General features: G+C 39.9%; 1 protein-coding gene across 3 annotated transcripts in view; it reads left to right on the top strand.

The window, feature by feature from the left end:
* GKAP1 (G kinase anchoring protein 1) overlaps positions 1 to 14,067 on the top strand; it is a 46,158-nt gene that overhangs the window by 26,037 nt on the left and 6,054 nt on the right. The window contains exons 4-9 of one of the 3 annotated variants that reach the window (XM_019555283.1): positions 1,623 to 1,700; positions 4,142 to 4,274; positions 7,013 to 7,035; positions 7,901 to 8,053; positions 10,428 to 10,529; positions 12,914 to 12,977. In XM_019555283.1, the coding sequence (XP_019410828.1) occupies positions 1,623 to 1,700; positions 4,142 to 4,274; positions 7,013 to 7,035; positions 7,901 to 8,053; positions 10,428 to 10,529; positions 12,914 to 12,977 (553 nt within the window). The remainder of the gene's footprint in view (positions 1 to 1,622; positions 1,701 to 4,141; positions 4,275 to 7,012; positions 7,036 to 7,900; positions 8,054 to 10,427; positions 10,530 to 12,913; positions 12,978 to 14,067) is intronic. The other 2 variants (XM_019555285.1, XM_019555284.1) reach the window with 2 other exon arrangements.

The following is a 14,067-nucleotide window of genomic DNA, read 5'->3' as shown; positions in this document are numbered from 1 at the left end:
CCCAATCACCTAAGCAGGAAGCTTGGCCTGTCGGGGTGCATCAGCACTCTCAGGGGGTGCATGTGTGCCCCCATGCGCCCTCTATGCATCGGCACTATATATCCATATTATTGTCCACTGTAACTCCCAGGTCCTTTTTCTGCAGAACTGCTGCTTAGCTAGTTAGTCCCAAGCCTGTAGCGGTGCATGGGATTATCTTGTCCTAAGTGCAGGACTTTGTGATTGTCTTTGTTGAACCTCATGAGATTTCTTTTGGCCCAATCCTCCAATTTGTCTAGGTCTCTGAATCCTAATCCTACCCTACAGTGCATCTTCTACTCCCCCCAGGTTTGTGTCATCTGCAAACTTGCTGAGGGTGCACTCCATTCCATCTTCCAGATCATTAATGGCATCTTTCTTTCTGTCGCTTTAATTTAGTATGCACTTCAGACTGCTAGTCATAGAATAAATTAAATGTTTCAGATATTAGCGTACTCAGACCTGTATGGAATTCCCCCTGTGTCCATGCCTCCTGTATCTATACAATTACGTTAAAGGAATTTACTTAAGTCATCAACTTGGTTTTATTCAAGTTAAGGATATTATTCAGTCTTCCTTCATTCAAAACTCATTTGGAGGGTTTTGCCTGATGAAGGATTTGCTACCAAAATGTCAAGGCTTGTAGAACATCTTACAAATCAAGTGTGTTAGGCAATACACAACTCTTAAAAACATGTTAGCTCATAAGGTCACAGTTTCCAGAGGCAGGAAAGTTATGCCTAAATTGTAACTAACTTGAATAGCCTGAATGAATGACTGAAAAGACCCAAATTGCAATTTGAAGAAGAGAGGAAAAAAGGCAGATTAGAGAAGAGATGAGAATGAACCAACAAAGGTAGCAACAGTCGAGGGACATGATTTTGATGATGGCTGGGACTTCTGTTTTCCAGCCCATTTGACCAGTGACAACAGTGATAATGTAAAATAGTGGTTCCAAGAGAAGTAATATGCAGCAAAATAACTGCTACATCATGAGGTGTTTTAATTAAAATAATCATGTGTGTGTCCATCTTGTATATTACTGCTCTGTGCGAGTCCTGACTAGCAAGGACTTCCATTTGTTCTACAAAAACCCAAGTTCTGGAGGAATCTTTACCTTCAGCCCAGTTACGCTATATTATCGGTTATCAGTTTGTCCTTAAAGCAGCAGCACAGGTTAGATCACATTTCCTGTTCTACAACTGCTCTTCCCTGAGCACAAGAGTTGAGATGGTTTTCTTTTCCCCCCTATTGCTCACCTCAAAGACGCATCATATTGTATGCTTACAGCTCCCTCTAAGCATTTGCATGCTGAACTTCAAGACAAATATAATTAAAAATATGTGAATTTGTTTTTAATTGTATTGACTAAATAATGCATGTTTTTTACACGCTTATGTGACACTGTCATCACTGGTATATTTGATTGCTTATTACCCAAAGCCTTGTATTTAGTTAATCATGCACTGCATCATAACAGTGTTCTGAGAGCAGCTGTAAGGCGCACAGGCCAAAACTATATATGGATGGCCATTTTGGCTCTTAAAAAAACCCAACAGCAACAACAAAAAACTGTTACAATGTCCTGTCTTTATTTTGTTCAGCTGACATCAGAAATGTTTGAAGCAGATCTTGAAAAGGCATTACTGTTAAGCAAACTGGAATATGAAGAGCACAAAAAGGTATTTGCTAACTTCACCCCAGTTTTAAAATTGTACAAGTTCTTGCCTTTTATTCAGTTCCGAATAAAAAAAACCCTAATGGTTTAGTTCCTACAAAATTTCTTATAAATTATCTCTGTACTTTTTTCATTCTGAAGGGTATAGGATTTGAGAAACACTGGAGATTTCAAGTAATTTATAAGTAGCTGTGTTAAAGATGACCTGAAAAGGGGAAAACATTGTTTGTACATCTTTTGAATCTTCTGGGTTTTTTTAATTGTGTAAATATAAATGGGAATGGAGGGAAATGGTTTGTGAGGTTTTTGAGAGAGGAGGGTTTTTTTCTGTAAAGGGCTCATTAGAAACACAGTAAGCATTTAAAAGCCTTAATTTGTAAGTGGTAAGCCTGTTGTACCTTTAGCATTCTTTGCCCAGCTTTTTAAAGGTGTTTTCAGTTGGAGATGTAAAAAGTTTTGAACAAGATAATTTTAATCTTCCCTTTCTAACTGGTAATCAGGCAAATAAAATCTGAATTTCTGTTTGAACCTCTACCACCAACTTCATACATCAGAAAAAAACAAAAAATGTGTGTGCACATTTATTATGAGTTTAGTGTTAAGCTATCTTGTACTTCTGTTGGACAAACTACAGAACTTTGTGAAGATTTTTGCTTTGAGGGAATCTCTACACTTAAGCTGAAGCTTTTAAAACTAAGGTTTTAACTGCTATGACTTGCCTGCTCTAAAATCCAGATTTTAAAAGGAAAATAAGGCTTTAAGTACAGAAAAATGGCATTTGCAAGATTTTGGAGAAGCCAGAGGAAAATCTTCTATATCTTTTTCTAATTCTCTAATCACTGTTAGCATTTTTAGGTTTATTAAATAATATAGAACATCATAGCCTACTTTTTCTGTTTCCCTGTTCCCCATCATAGCCTGTTCCGTTTCTTGATTTTGGTATAAGAATACTAATTTTAGTGGAGGGGTAAGGGAGAGGGGAAAACATCCCATTCAAATCCTAAGCCTTTTTTTTTTTTTTTTAAAGAGTTATAAGTAATGAAACAATCTGAGTTTTTTGAAAAATCTCTAAAACCTAGTTGTCAAATTTTAGTTAAATTATTCTATCAATTAGTAGAACATGATTTAAAAATGTTGATCTGTTGATAGATGAATGACTAGCCATGTACTGCGAGTAAAAGTCAAGAAAGAGCAGGCTTCTGGGTTTTTCTGTTTGTTTCTTTGGTAGCTTTGTATTATGCCTTTTAACTGTATTATCCCAGGTGACTGTTATCTGGGATTGTTAATTTACAGTTCATTGGTACATAGAGAGAAGTAACAAATGTATCAGCATCAAGTGGTAGGCTATAAACTGTTCTGATGCAACTGTTACATGATTCTGCAGTGACAGAAATGTAGCAAGAGCACTTCAGTTTTTAACTGTGCTACAATCAAGTGTCAAAATTAGTGATTGGACTACCTTGTGTTGCTACAGGATCATGCAGATAGATTCAGATGGTAACAACTGATGTGCACTCAAGGGAACAGCTCTCCCTCCTTTTTTGAAGCAGTATAAACAGTTACTCTGTCCACATTTTTAATGAAAAGCTATACTTTGGTTTGAAGAAAAGAGTTGATTCTTTAAGCCAGGGGTTGGTAAGTGTTTGTTGCCTTAGGTTAGAGGATGCAACCTAGCTCTTTGCACTGGGCTGCAAAATTATGTCCCCTGCAGTGAGGGTAAGCATAAGCATGAGAGAAACATGGAGTGCTGCAGAGGAAATGGGCAGCTCGGTGCAGTTACCACCAGACCCTCTAAGCTGCCCCAGGATGGGTCATACCTTCCTAAGCAACATCCAACCTCTTTGCAGATTGAATTCAGCCCAAGCGCCATAGGTTGCTAACCTCTACATCAGACCAGTTGGTGTGCACACAAGAGTTCTTCCATCAGAGACATTGAATAATTGCTGGAGGTCCAAACTTACTTTTTAAAAATAGAAGCCTTTAGAGGAATTAAATATCCAATTGTGTTGCTCATTATAGTAATGGTCCTCAATCACTAGTGTGTGGGTTTGCTATGTGTGGACCACACAGATGTAGGCAGGGAGTCAACCATTCCCTCCTTCCATCTGTTTTTTGCAGTGCTAGCCTGCTCTGTGTGTCCTATTCTGGCACAGATAACAGCAGAGCCATCTTAGTGCTACACTATAAATTATCTCTATTGAGAATTGGAGCTCATTAGCTTAGGCACAGCAGCATGTGAATGTGGCTATGCTACTTTCATTTCAGAGCTAATGTGTAGGACTAGGTCAGGCTCCTGCAGGAAGTCTAGCAAAAGAGCCCACAAGGAGGATAAGGCATGTAGTTGTATATGATTGTGGACGGGTAGGTTGTGGGATCAGGAAGGCTAAGAAGTGTTGCATTCAAATAAAGTAGTATAATCAGTGGGATTGTCTTCAAATTATTCAGGAATATGAAAATGTTGAAAATCCTTCACCTCCTTCAAAGTCTGTGAATAAGAAAGAGAAAAGAAAGAACCAACAAGGAAAAGACAAACCTCTCACAGTATCTCTGAAAGACTTTCAGTCCGATTCTAATATAGGTATGCATTTTTATGTTCAATACAGTTTTTTACAAAATAACTTAATAACTGGAATTCAAATTATGTATAATTTTTTTTTACAGCAAAGCACTTTGTGTGATGAGCAGGGATCCAGGTTTTCCGGTGGCTGCAAAAAAGTGTGGATTTTCACATTTAAAGGAGAAAAATGTGGGAAACTGGGTTTCCCTTTGCAGGCTGGGTGCCTGCTGGCCAGGGCAGTCCCTGGAGGCACGTGAATCAGGGCGACTGGCCTGGGCCCCATACTTTGAGGGCCCCCACAAAGCTGGGCAGAGTGGTGGTGGTGCAGAGCCAGGCAGAGCAGTAGCTCCCCGTCCCGCCGCTCGCTACCATACTCCCTCCCTCCCCTCAACCCCATCGGGTCCAGGAGTAAGATTTGGGCTGATTGTCCCGGGCCTTGCACCCTGCTTGGATTGCCTCTGCTGCCGGCTTTGTGGGATGCCTGGGCACCAGGGCTGCAGCAGGGCATGGGGTCTGAGGCAGTGCTCAGTGCCACTGGGAAGCCCAGCTCTGCACTATTGCCATTCGGGCCTGCCCAGAGGTGCCCACCCCTCCAGTGAGGGAATTGGGCAGTGGGGATCTGTATGTCATGACCAGCAGTGCTGGGGCTGGTGGCCATGCCTGCAGGGGCTGGGTGACTGGGAGATGCCGCTTGGGGGGGAAGGGAAGCAGGGACAGAACCGGGGCCATGACCATAGCCAGGCCACCTGGTGCTGGGAGCCCCAGCCCAAGGCAGGGGTATCACAGGAATCCCCTGCTCTTCCCTCCAGCCCACACTGGAGCCAGACTCACTCCACTGCTGCCCGTGTGAGCCGGAGCCACCAGGTTCCAGCCCGGATGGGATGGAGAACACCCAGAACCCCCTTGCCTTCCTCCTGCTGCCTTCAGCATGACCTGGGGCAGAACCATGCGCAGCTTAACACTACTGCTGTGCAGTGCTGCACTGCTCCTCCTTGCTGTCCTGCAGCCCCAGGCACAGCCAGTGGCATAGGGCAGCATTGGTTTCCCAGCCACTGCATGTGCTTCTGCATGGGATACAATACATTCACTTCATGCTGGAGGCCCTCCATACCATGTCCCTGCAGACCACTATCCTGTGAGTCTGCACGGGGCTTGGCAGGGTGAGGGGCAGCTGGGGGCCCTCTGCTATTAGGGCTTTCTGGGGGGAAGGGGTAGGAGGCTGTGGGTCAGGAGTGAGGACCACGGGCAGGGACAAGGGGTATGGATGTGGAGTGAGGAGCATTGGCTGGGCTGGGAAAGTTGTGGGTTGGGAGTGAGGGGCAACGGCATGGGCAGGAGTAGAGCATCAGCATATCAGGGCTGCTTAGTGGTGGGGACAGTTGCAGTTGGACCCACATCCTGGTTAGTGAAGGGGGCAGGGGGAGCTCTGATTTTCATGATAAGAAAAAACAAAATCAAATGCCAAAGCATATAGTTATTTAGAGCGTATTTTATTATAATGATTGAGGCACTGGTAGGCTTCCTTATTGTTTTAAAATTGTAAATGTATCAACCTTTTAAACTGAGAGAGAGATGATGTGAGAGAAAGAGAGTCATTTCATTTTAATCATACGAAAATGCATATTTTAGGGTTTTTTTAATCAGAGAATTTGGGTTTTGTTGGTTTGGTTTTTTTTTTAAATGAGAGAATTTGAGATTTTTTTTAAACAGAAAACCAGGATCCCTGGTGATGAAACACTGCATTTTTCCAGTCTCAGTTTAGTACCAATAGATACTGATGGGTGCTGGAACAAGTAAGTTGAAACAAAAATGTCTAATATCTCTACATGATAAAAAGTTTGATACCATGTGGCATAATCCACTTTGGTGATGGGAGGAGTAGAAAGAGAAGCTGCTTCCAGGTGCTGGTCCATGCAGCATGCTTAATGGTTCAAGATGAACCAGGGAAAGGCTCCCAAGTTTTTGGGGTTTTTTTGTTTGTTGGTTTGTTTTTTGAAACGTCACAAATGGGTTTCTTCTTTAGCTACACTAAGTGTTCCTTTCCCCTGAACTTCTGAACTGCACAACTTCCCAAATATTTCTAGGATGCAACAGCTGCTTTTTTTTTTATTCCCAAGGAATTTACTTTCAGCAGCCGTTCAGATGCTTGCTGGGTACTAGAGTACTTGTTTTTGTCTTCAGAGCAGCAAGGCTTGCTTTCAGCAAAGTGATGAAAATGGGATGAAATTGGGAGAAAGTATTTTCTACTGAAGCAAAAGTTCAGGTTAAAAAGAAAATCTGGATACTTATTTAAGTTTCCAGTATTTATTAAATGTTGAGGGGTGACAAGTTAAAAATATACCTGTGAGTAAGATGAAAAAATGAATAGACTACATTTGTTAGGCACGTCACTTTTTATATACTGAAAAGCATACAAATTCTACAGAGATAAGCGTATTAGAACTTGAATACAGTCTGCAGTCTGTATTGAAATAATTTTGCTTGAGCAGTAGAGTTTGTTGCATTTAAAAATTTTGATGCTCTTTTCTCTTGCATGTCCTAAAACGTTGGCCAGAAGCAGTGTTTAGGAATAAACTGTAAAACTTGCAGTTCTCTTTACTTAATACTTTTGTAGAGCTTTGAAGAGATGAGTACTAGTGCTGAAAAACTGCTATGGATTTTTCACCCTTTTTTTAATCCTCTCCCTCTCATAGTGAATTATATATTTAAATTAGCCAATGTAATATCTCTCATGTTTTTTCCTCGTATTTTCTTTTCAGATCACCTGACAAAAAGACATGAGGTAAGACTTTTATCTTTTTTGTTAAACACATTAACACAGCATTCTAAAATACCCATCAAGAAGTTAAATAAAGATTTGACAAAGTAGGTTGTTGCTTATGAAAACGTATGTGTTTCTGAATGGGTTTTTAAGGTGTCACCCTATCTTCAGCAAGGTTAAAGAGATTTTTGTACGTAGAAAGAAGTTACTAAGTAAGTATTGGGATACGAATACTTAGTCACTTTCTATAGTGATAATCAGAAATACGTTTTCTAACCTGGTTGCCAGAATTATTGCCTGTAAACCTTTGTGATGAAATGCAGGCTCTTTAACAATATATCGATGGTTTTAATGTTGAAAAACTTGAGCATGCCCTTTTGCCGTTTATGCTTTCAAACATGAGCTTGCAAATTTTGTTTGTGCAACTTGGATTTGAAAGCATGTCACTGAAAGTTTTATAGATGTAATACAAGAAGTTTAAACAAACATACTAAGAAAATACAATTGCAAGTATGAAGAAAATATGATTACAGAGTGCATAATCCCTTTAGAGGAATGAAAAAATGAATAATCCATATCAAAAAGAAGACTAGAAGTATCTAATTAGGACATTGCACAGAAGTATTAACGCTGTTGTTTTTTTTGTTTGTTTGTTTGTTTTAACTATCAAACATCCATTTTCATTTCTCAGGTGTTTGTAGTTTCTAGCAAAATGTTCTCCAAGGTGAGAATTAGTTCTCAAATCTGTAGCACAGGGAACCTGTTGACTAAAAGCAGAAAGTGACTCCTGGATTTTGTGCACTTCTATAACTTTAAGATGTCATTGTTTAGCTGAATATTGACTTGTATTCGAACAGAGAAAAATCATGAAGTCAATTCTTGACAGGAACTGAGCTCTTCCCATACTTTATTACATGATGGAGGATTCTTCAATAGATTGGAGGATGACGTTCACAAAATACTTATTAGAGAAAAAAGGAGAGACCAGCTCACCGATTACAATGGAATGGATAACTGTGCATCTCATGAACGTAGTCAGGCATGTACAATTGCAGAATGAATGTTTGCTTGGTGGATAACTGAAACAAAATGCAGAGTTTGAGTAACTTTGTCTTTTAACTTGAGACATCTAACTCTTACAATTCGAGTCATATTCAGCAAACACAATTTATAGATGCATCTTCTGACTTCTTCATTTAAAAATTGTTTATTGGTCAGAGAAGCAGGGATGGGGGCACAAAATATCATAACCAAAATGAGGCTGCCAAATTTAATGCTGTAATAAGTAAGGAGACAGGAAGAATAAATGACAAAAACCTGAAGGGAAGGGAAGTTCATAAACAGACTGCTCATTCAAGTTCTTAAAATCCCCTGCTTTTTGCAGGCTGGTTCTAGCTCTCACAAGTAGTTTTTCTTCTTCCTACAGTGAGGAAGCTCAAAGTAGAGGAAGATACCATATTTTAACATGAATTCAATGTTAGCAAAGGGATTTTGTCATGATTTGACTCTTTTTAAAAAAAAAAAAAATTTAAGCATTGCTGTTATCTACACATTAGAACACAAATATTTATTTTTGTTTTATTCTAGATCTTTATTCTTCCTCGCACCCCAGTGAGAGAACTGAAGCTCAGGTTACAATATTGTCACTTCACTATTCACATCTTCCAAAAATTTCTCGTCAGGAAAAAAAAGATTGTTGGATCTGCTGATTTATATCTAATCTTTTTAAGAAAACAAAAAATGTGGAGAAAGGACAACTTAATATTGTTTATAGTCCACCTTAACATCCTGTGCAGAAGCCAGTCATTTTTTAATGCTAAATTGAAATGCCTTGCTTCTGATGCCTAAAAAAAAATCAAAACAAAACATTATTTTCCAAACCTGCTTCCATTCTGCCTGTCTTTTATTTAAAACATCGAAAAGCTAGTTGATTCTTAAAATGACATAGTGTGATTTAACAGAGGTGGGCAAAGTCTGCCCCATGGCCAGATTGGGCCCATAGTAGATTCCACTTCCCAGCAGCCCCTGCCCACCAGTTTCATTGGAGATCCCAGCAGTGGCAGGGCCATGACAGTGTGAGACCAGGGTTTCCATGCAGACTGGCCCCAGCAGCACTGGCAGGGCACACAGCCGAGTTGGGAGCTGATCTGGGACCAGGGTCAGGATCTTGCAGTGGTGATGCTGTGGTCCAGAACTGGGGCATGCAGGCAGTGGGTCACAGCTCTGCCCTGGCTCCAGACGATGCTGTCACTGCCGCAAGATCCCAGGTCCTGCCCCAGAGCAGCTCCCTGCCCAGCCCTGTGCCCTGCCAGCACTGCTGGAGCCAGCCTCCATGGAAACCCTGGCCCTGTGCTGTCATGGCCCCATTGCTGCTGGGGTCTCCATGGAAACCAGCAGCTACAATGTGGGCAGGGGATGTTGGGAAATGAAGTAGAGCCACTGACCAGATCTGCCGTTTTGCCCACCCTTGGTTTAACACATTATAAACAACAAGGACCAGTGTGCTGGTTAAGAGTAGCTCTTTCTAACAGCTTCTATAAAAATGGAGTTCTTAGCTGGATGATGCTCAAGTGTGTAAACATGTTAATACCTCTGGTTTGTCTCTCATTTCTGCAGTGATCCCAAGTCTGCTGATAGAAAAACAGCTTACTTCTACTCCATATCCACTGCATGCTGAAAAAAAGTGTGGTCACGTGCAGAGTGGGGATGGGTATGCCTAGGGTAGCTATCAGAAGTACACCTGAAAAAGATCTTGAAAATGTTCCAGAAAGTGACCATACGATGTATGTGGAGCAAGAGTGATGAGTGGACATAGTTGTTTTTCAGTAGTGGACTTGGGTTTGCCATAGAGATTTTAGACATTTAATATATCCTAAAAGTCTTAGATTATTTGTCAGATTTTCTGTTTGGTTTTCCAACGGAAGGAACAATATCCAGAAAGTAAAGCTTAGAGCACTCTTTCCATTCTTCTGGTTTTGCTTTACCCTTTCATAGAGCATGCTTTCCTTAAGGCTTTAATTCTGTTAAACTGTTCTTAAAAGGATTTTTCAAGTGCCATGTGCAGGCATCTTATAATACTTAAACAACATTTTTAAATGAAAGTTTTGCATAAAGGAATGTCATATTTGTGTTATGTTTCTCAGGTATTCTCTAGTATGTAAGCATTTTTATGAGGCATCGTACTGTCTTATATTGTGTGTGTGCATGGACAAGCAAATATGGGAAACAGTTTTGCACAAATTTGTTATTTAAATTTATTGTAACAAAGTAACCGGGTTAACAAAATATCATTTTCCTTACTTAAGTACAGGCAAGGGTATCTGAATTCTTGAAAACTAGAAATAATTATTTTGTAAGGCAAAAATTCTCATGCAGGTATCATTACTTAAAATTCTGTGGTTGGTTGTTTGTAGGAGGGTGTTTTGAAAGATGGAAAAACAGAACGATTGAAGTTAGAACTTGAAAAGAAAGATGCTGAAATTCAGGAGCTGAGGGATATAATCGCTCAATGGGAGGTATGTAGTTGATTGCATTTTGCTTACTACTAGGAGAAGCTAACTTTTTTCCTACACATTTAATTAGCCAAAGCATTTATTAAAATGTGACTGGTCTGAACAGGTGCTTTGGCCACAAAAATATTTCCTTTCCAGAGCATCTCTCTCCAAAGTCATTCTCTGATACTGCATGGATTGGCCTTGCTTTGGTAAGTAAGACCAGCATCTAGGAATTGTATTTGGTAATGAAGCCAGGCATCCAGGAGTAGTTTTTTTTTCCTATTTAAAATACACAGTTTCTCAAATGTTTTTTGTAGCTAACTAATTTTTAACATGATTATTAAGATCATAAGTTTTATGGATCAGTCTAACTGTCCAAAATAAATTATACTTACTGAAGTATAAGGACAGCCTTTTAACTCTAGTAGCACTGAAATGGAGTTTCACAATGCTGCTCTACCCCTTTCTTCAACCTGTTACAAAGCTTAGAAACAATAATTTTCGCTTGTGAAATGAATCTGTACTGAATGCCATAGCACTGTTGTATGTAAGACAAGATGAGAAATTTCTTAAGTTCCTAGATTGGAAAATAAGATCAATAGCGGGTACTACTAGCACATTTAAAAAATGATATAAAGCAGCGAGGATGGAGGTTTGAGGAAGTGACATTATTTTACAACAAAGATTTAAAGTTGAGTAAAGCACCAAGTGCCAGAGTTTATTATTAGGCCCTTCAAACCAATTTTTATGCCTTCTTGCTTGACAGGAGTGAGCAGAAGTAAAAAGGTGACAATTTTGTGTAAATAAAAGTGAACAGATGTATAAGCTGCATATCTTGTTTACCAGACAGTTGAACTTCATATAAAAAACATTACTTGACTAAAATACTGAGCATCAGTCCAGTTGTAGGTAAATAAGAAATGAGTTTATTAATAAGTTAGCGGCTACTGACACTGTGCATCAGGGCTGGACTCTCAAATCCAAATTTATTAAAATATAATTTTTCTTTTCATTTTTTTGCTGCTGCTCCTACATGTTCTGTTCACATCCTAGAGTCCCATTGATTAGAGTAAATAAAATGCACAAGGATTCTTCTTACGGTTTCTATTTTGGAAGACTTGTAGGCTAATGTTAATGTGATGTTACAAAGGTTGTCTGACAGCTTTTACTTAGCTGTTAGTTTTGAAGAATTAACTATTATGACAGTTAAATTAGAACTAAAACTAGAAATAAATCTTTCAAAGCATGGCAGGTGGGGTGGCATTTTAGTATACTTGCATAGAGAGATTGAGGGTGTTTTCCTGTTGTATATCTTCTATGCATTTCAGTGTAAGTGCTTGCTGTGTTCTTTCTGCTGCCATACAATTGAATTGGCATTCTGTTAATTAGCTGTTGGCTCTTCCATCTATAAAACCTTAGAATAAGTTTGAAGGTTGTAACAGCTAACCTTGCAGGATGGAGCTTTATGAAATTAACATTGGGTGACAAGATTGGTATACAAGTGGAGTGTGACAGCTTATCACAACATTGAAAACTTTCTATTTTTCCTGAGGAGAATATGGGTGAAAGACATAGAAATGTGGAGAGGAAAAAATAACACAGCAGAAAACAGATGTAGGTAAAACTAGAGAAAAATTAACCTGCCAGGATTGGCATTGGTGACCAAACATGGGAAGTAGCTGCCTTTTTTTTGAAGAGGTAACTTAATACATCTGATGGGTTGGAATGATTAGCAGGATCTTAAACTGCAAGCCTTTTGGGGGCAGTGACCATGTCCCTTAATATTTGTATAGCACAGGGCCTCAACCACAGCAGCTCTATGGGTCTCACCATAGTATGATCATCTGTCACTTCTGGAATTTGTTTGTGGAAAGGGAGGGGAAGGAAGAGCCACAAAACGTAGGGCAGATGTGAATCTAAATACCCTTCTCCTTCCCCCTGCACTGCACTGTGCAAACCCCATCCCCTTCTCTCCTCACTGTGCCACACCACTACCCCCATGCAGTGCAGGGTCCTCCCCTTGGCTACTCTCACACCTCCCCACCCCCTAGGAACAGGGGAAGACAGCAGAAGCTGGACAAGGGAGGGGGAACCCGGAGACTCCAGTGGCAGTAACAAGAGAGCAGTGGAGAACACTGAGAGCCTGGGGAATCGCAGGTTAGCCCCTTGGGGGCCAGATGTGGTCCATGGGAGGCCAGTTGGAGACAACCCTGGTTTAAGTCAATATTTCTATGTTGGATTCCCCCATATACTTGATTCTAATTTAATTAAATAGGTAATAGGACCCCTGTATAACTCTCACAATCCAGTTAAAGCAGTTTGCAAATCCAACTTCATGAAAAGCTGCTTTTAAAGAGACCCATTTGTAGTGTAAATAAATTGTCTTTACATCTCTTTAATATTAGGCAAAGTATAAAGAAGTAAAAGCAAGAAATGCACAGCTGTTGAAAATGCTACAGGAAGGTGAAAGTAAGTAAAGCTTTAGAAATAATACATTTTGAAAGCTTCAAGTGTGTTAAAAGTACCTAACGATTTTGCAAAGCAGTTTTTTTGAAGATAAATTAGTAAGGGTAAGTATTAGCTGTAATTCATAGTAATAGTGAAGAAAATTGTCACACTGAATTCTTTTATGGTAATCTGAGTGATTAAAATGTCATTGCTTCAATAACTTGGATCATATATCTGCATTTTTTCAACTTTTGTGCCTTGAAATTTCAACTCACTTTTATTTGAGAGTTGTTTTTCTGAATTAAATGAGACTTGCTGTCCCAGCGTAATGAAGTACCAGAATATTCTTGCTGGGAAGACCATCTTTAGTCATTGCAAGCTATGCATGGATGGTTTTTGAACTGTTGAAATTATTCTACCACCATACAGCAGCAGAATTGACTTCGTCACAGGTTTCCTGACAATTTTCTTTTCTATAGTATACCAACATTAACTAATTCTATTTCTAAGACTGCATTCTAAAGCATTATAAATAAAGTGCCCCCGCCATCATTTTGAAGTGTGGGGATGCTGATATACAAGAGAAAGCTGCTTTAATTAAATTACCCCACCCCCCAGAGCACATGTAAAAACACCTGTAACAAGTGTTTTAGTTTAGTACTCCTGATCTTGCATGAACAAGTGGGTTCCATGCCATGAAGTGCACTCTCTAAACTGGATTGTAATGCATCACATCTTAGAAAATAGTTTCCACTTCCCCAGGTAACGTATTAGAAGAAATTCTGTATTTTCTCTGGGATCTAGGGATGCTGCAATGTACCATTTAGTTTATTATAGCAACTATACTTAACAATGCTTCAGAATGTGCAGTACTGTGATTCCTAACTGACAGCTGACACCCAGGAAAAAGCCAGCCTATTAAAGGGGTACTTTGCATCGGTCTTTCAACAGTCCCATGGGATGCCCATGCCCACGGGACAGGGCGGTCCAGATGAGGGAGATCCCCTGCCCTCCATTAATCCTGACCTTGTGAAGGAACACCTTGAGAAGCTGGATACCTTCAAGTCAGCCGGCCCTGACAATCTACACCCCAGGGTACTCAAGGAGCTGG

The sequence above is a fragment of the Crocodylus porosus genome, unplaced genomic scaffold, assembly GCF_001723895.1.
Source record: "Crocodylus porosus isolate Cpor-Errol unplaced genomic scaffold, CroPor_comp1, whole genome shotgun sequence".
NCBI classification, from domain to species: Eukaryota; Metazoa; Chordata; order Crocodylia; family Crocodylidae; genus Crocodylus; species Crocodylus porosus.
This window is presented reverse-complemented; position numbering and strand designations above follow the sequence as displayed.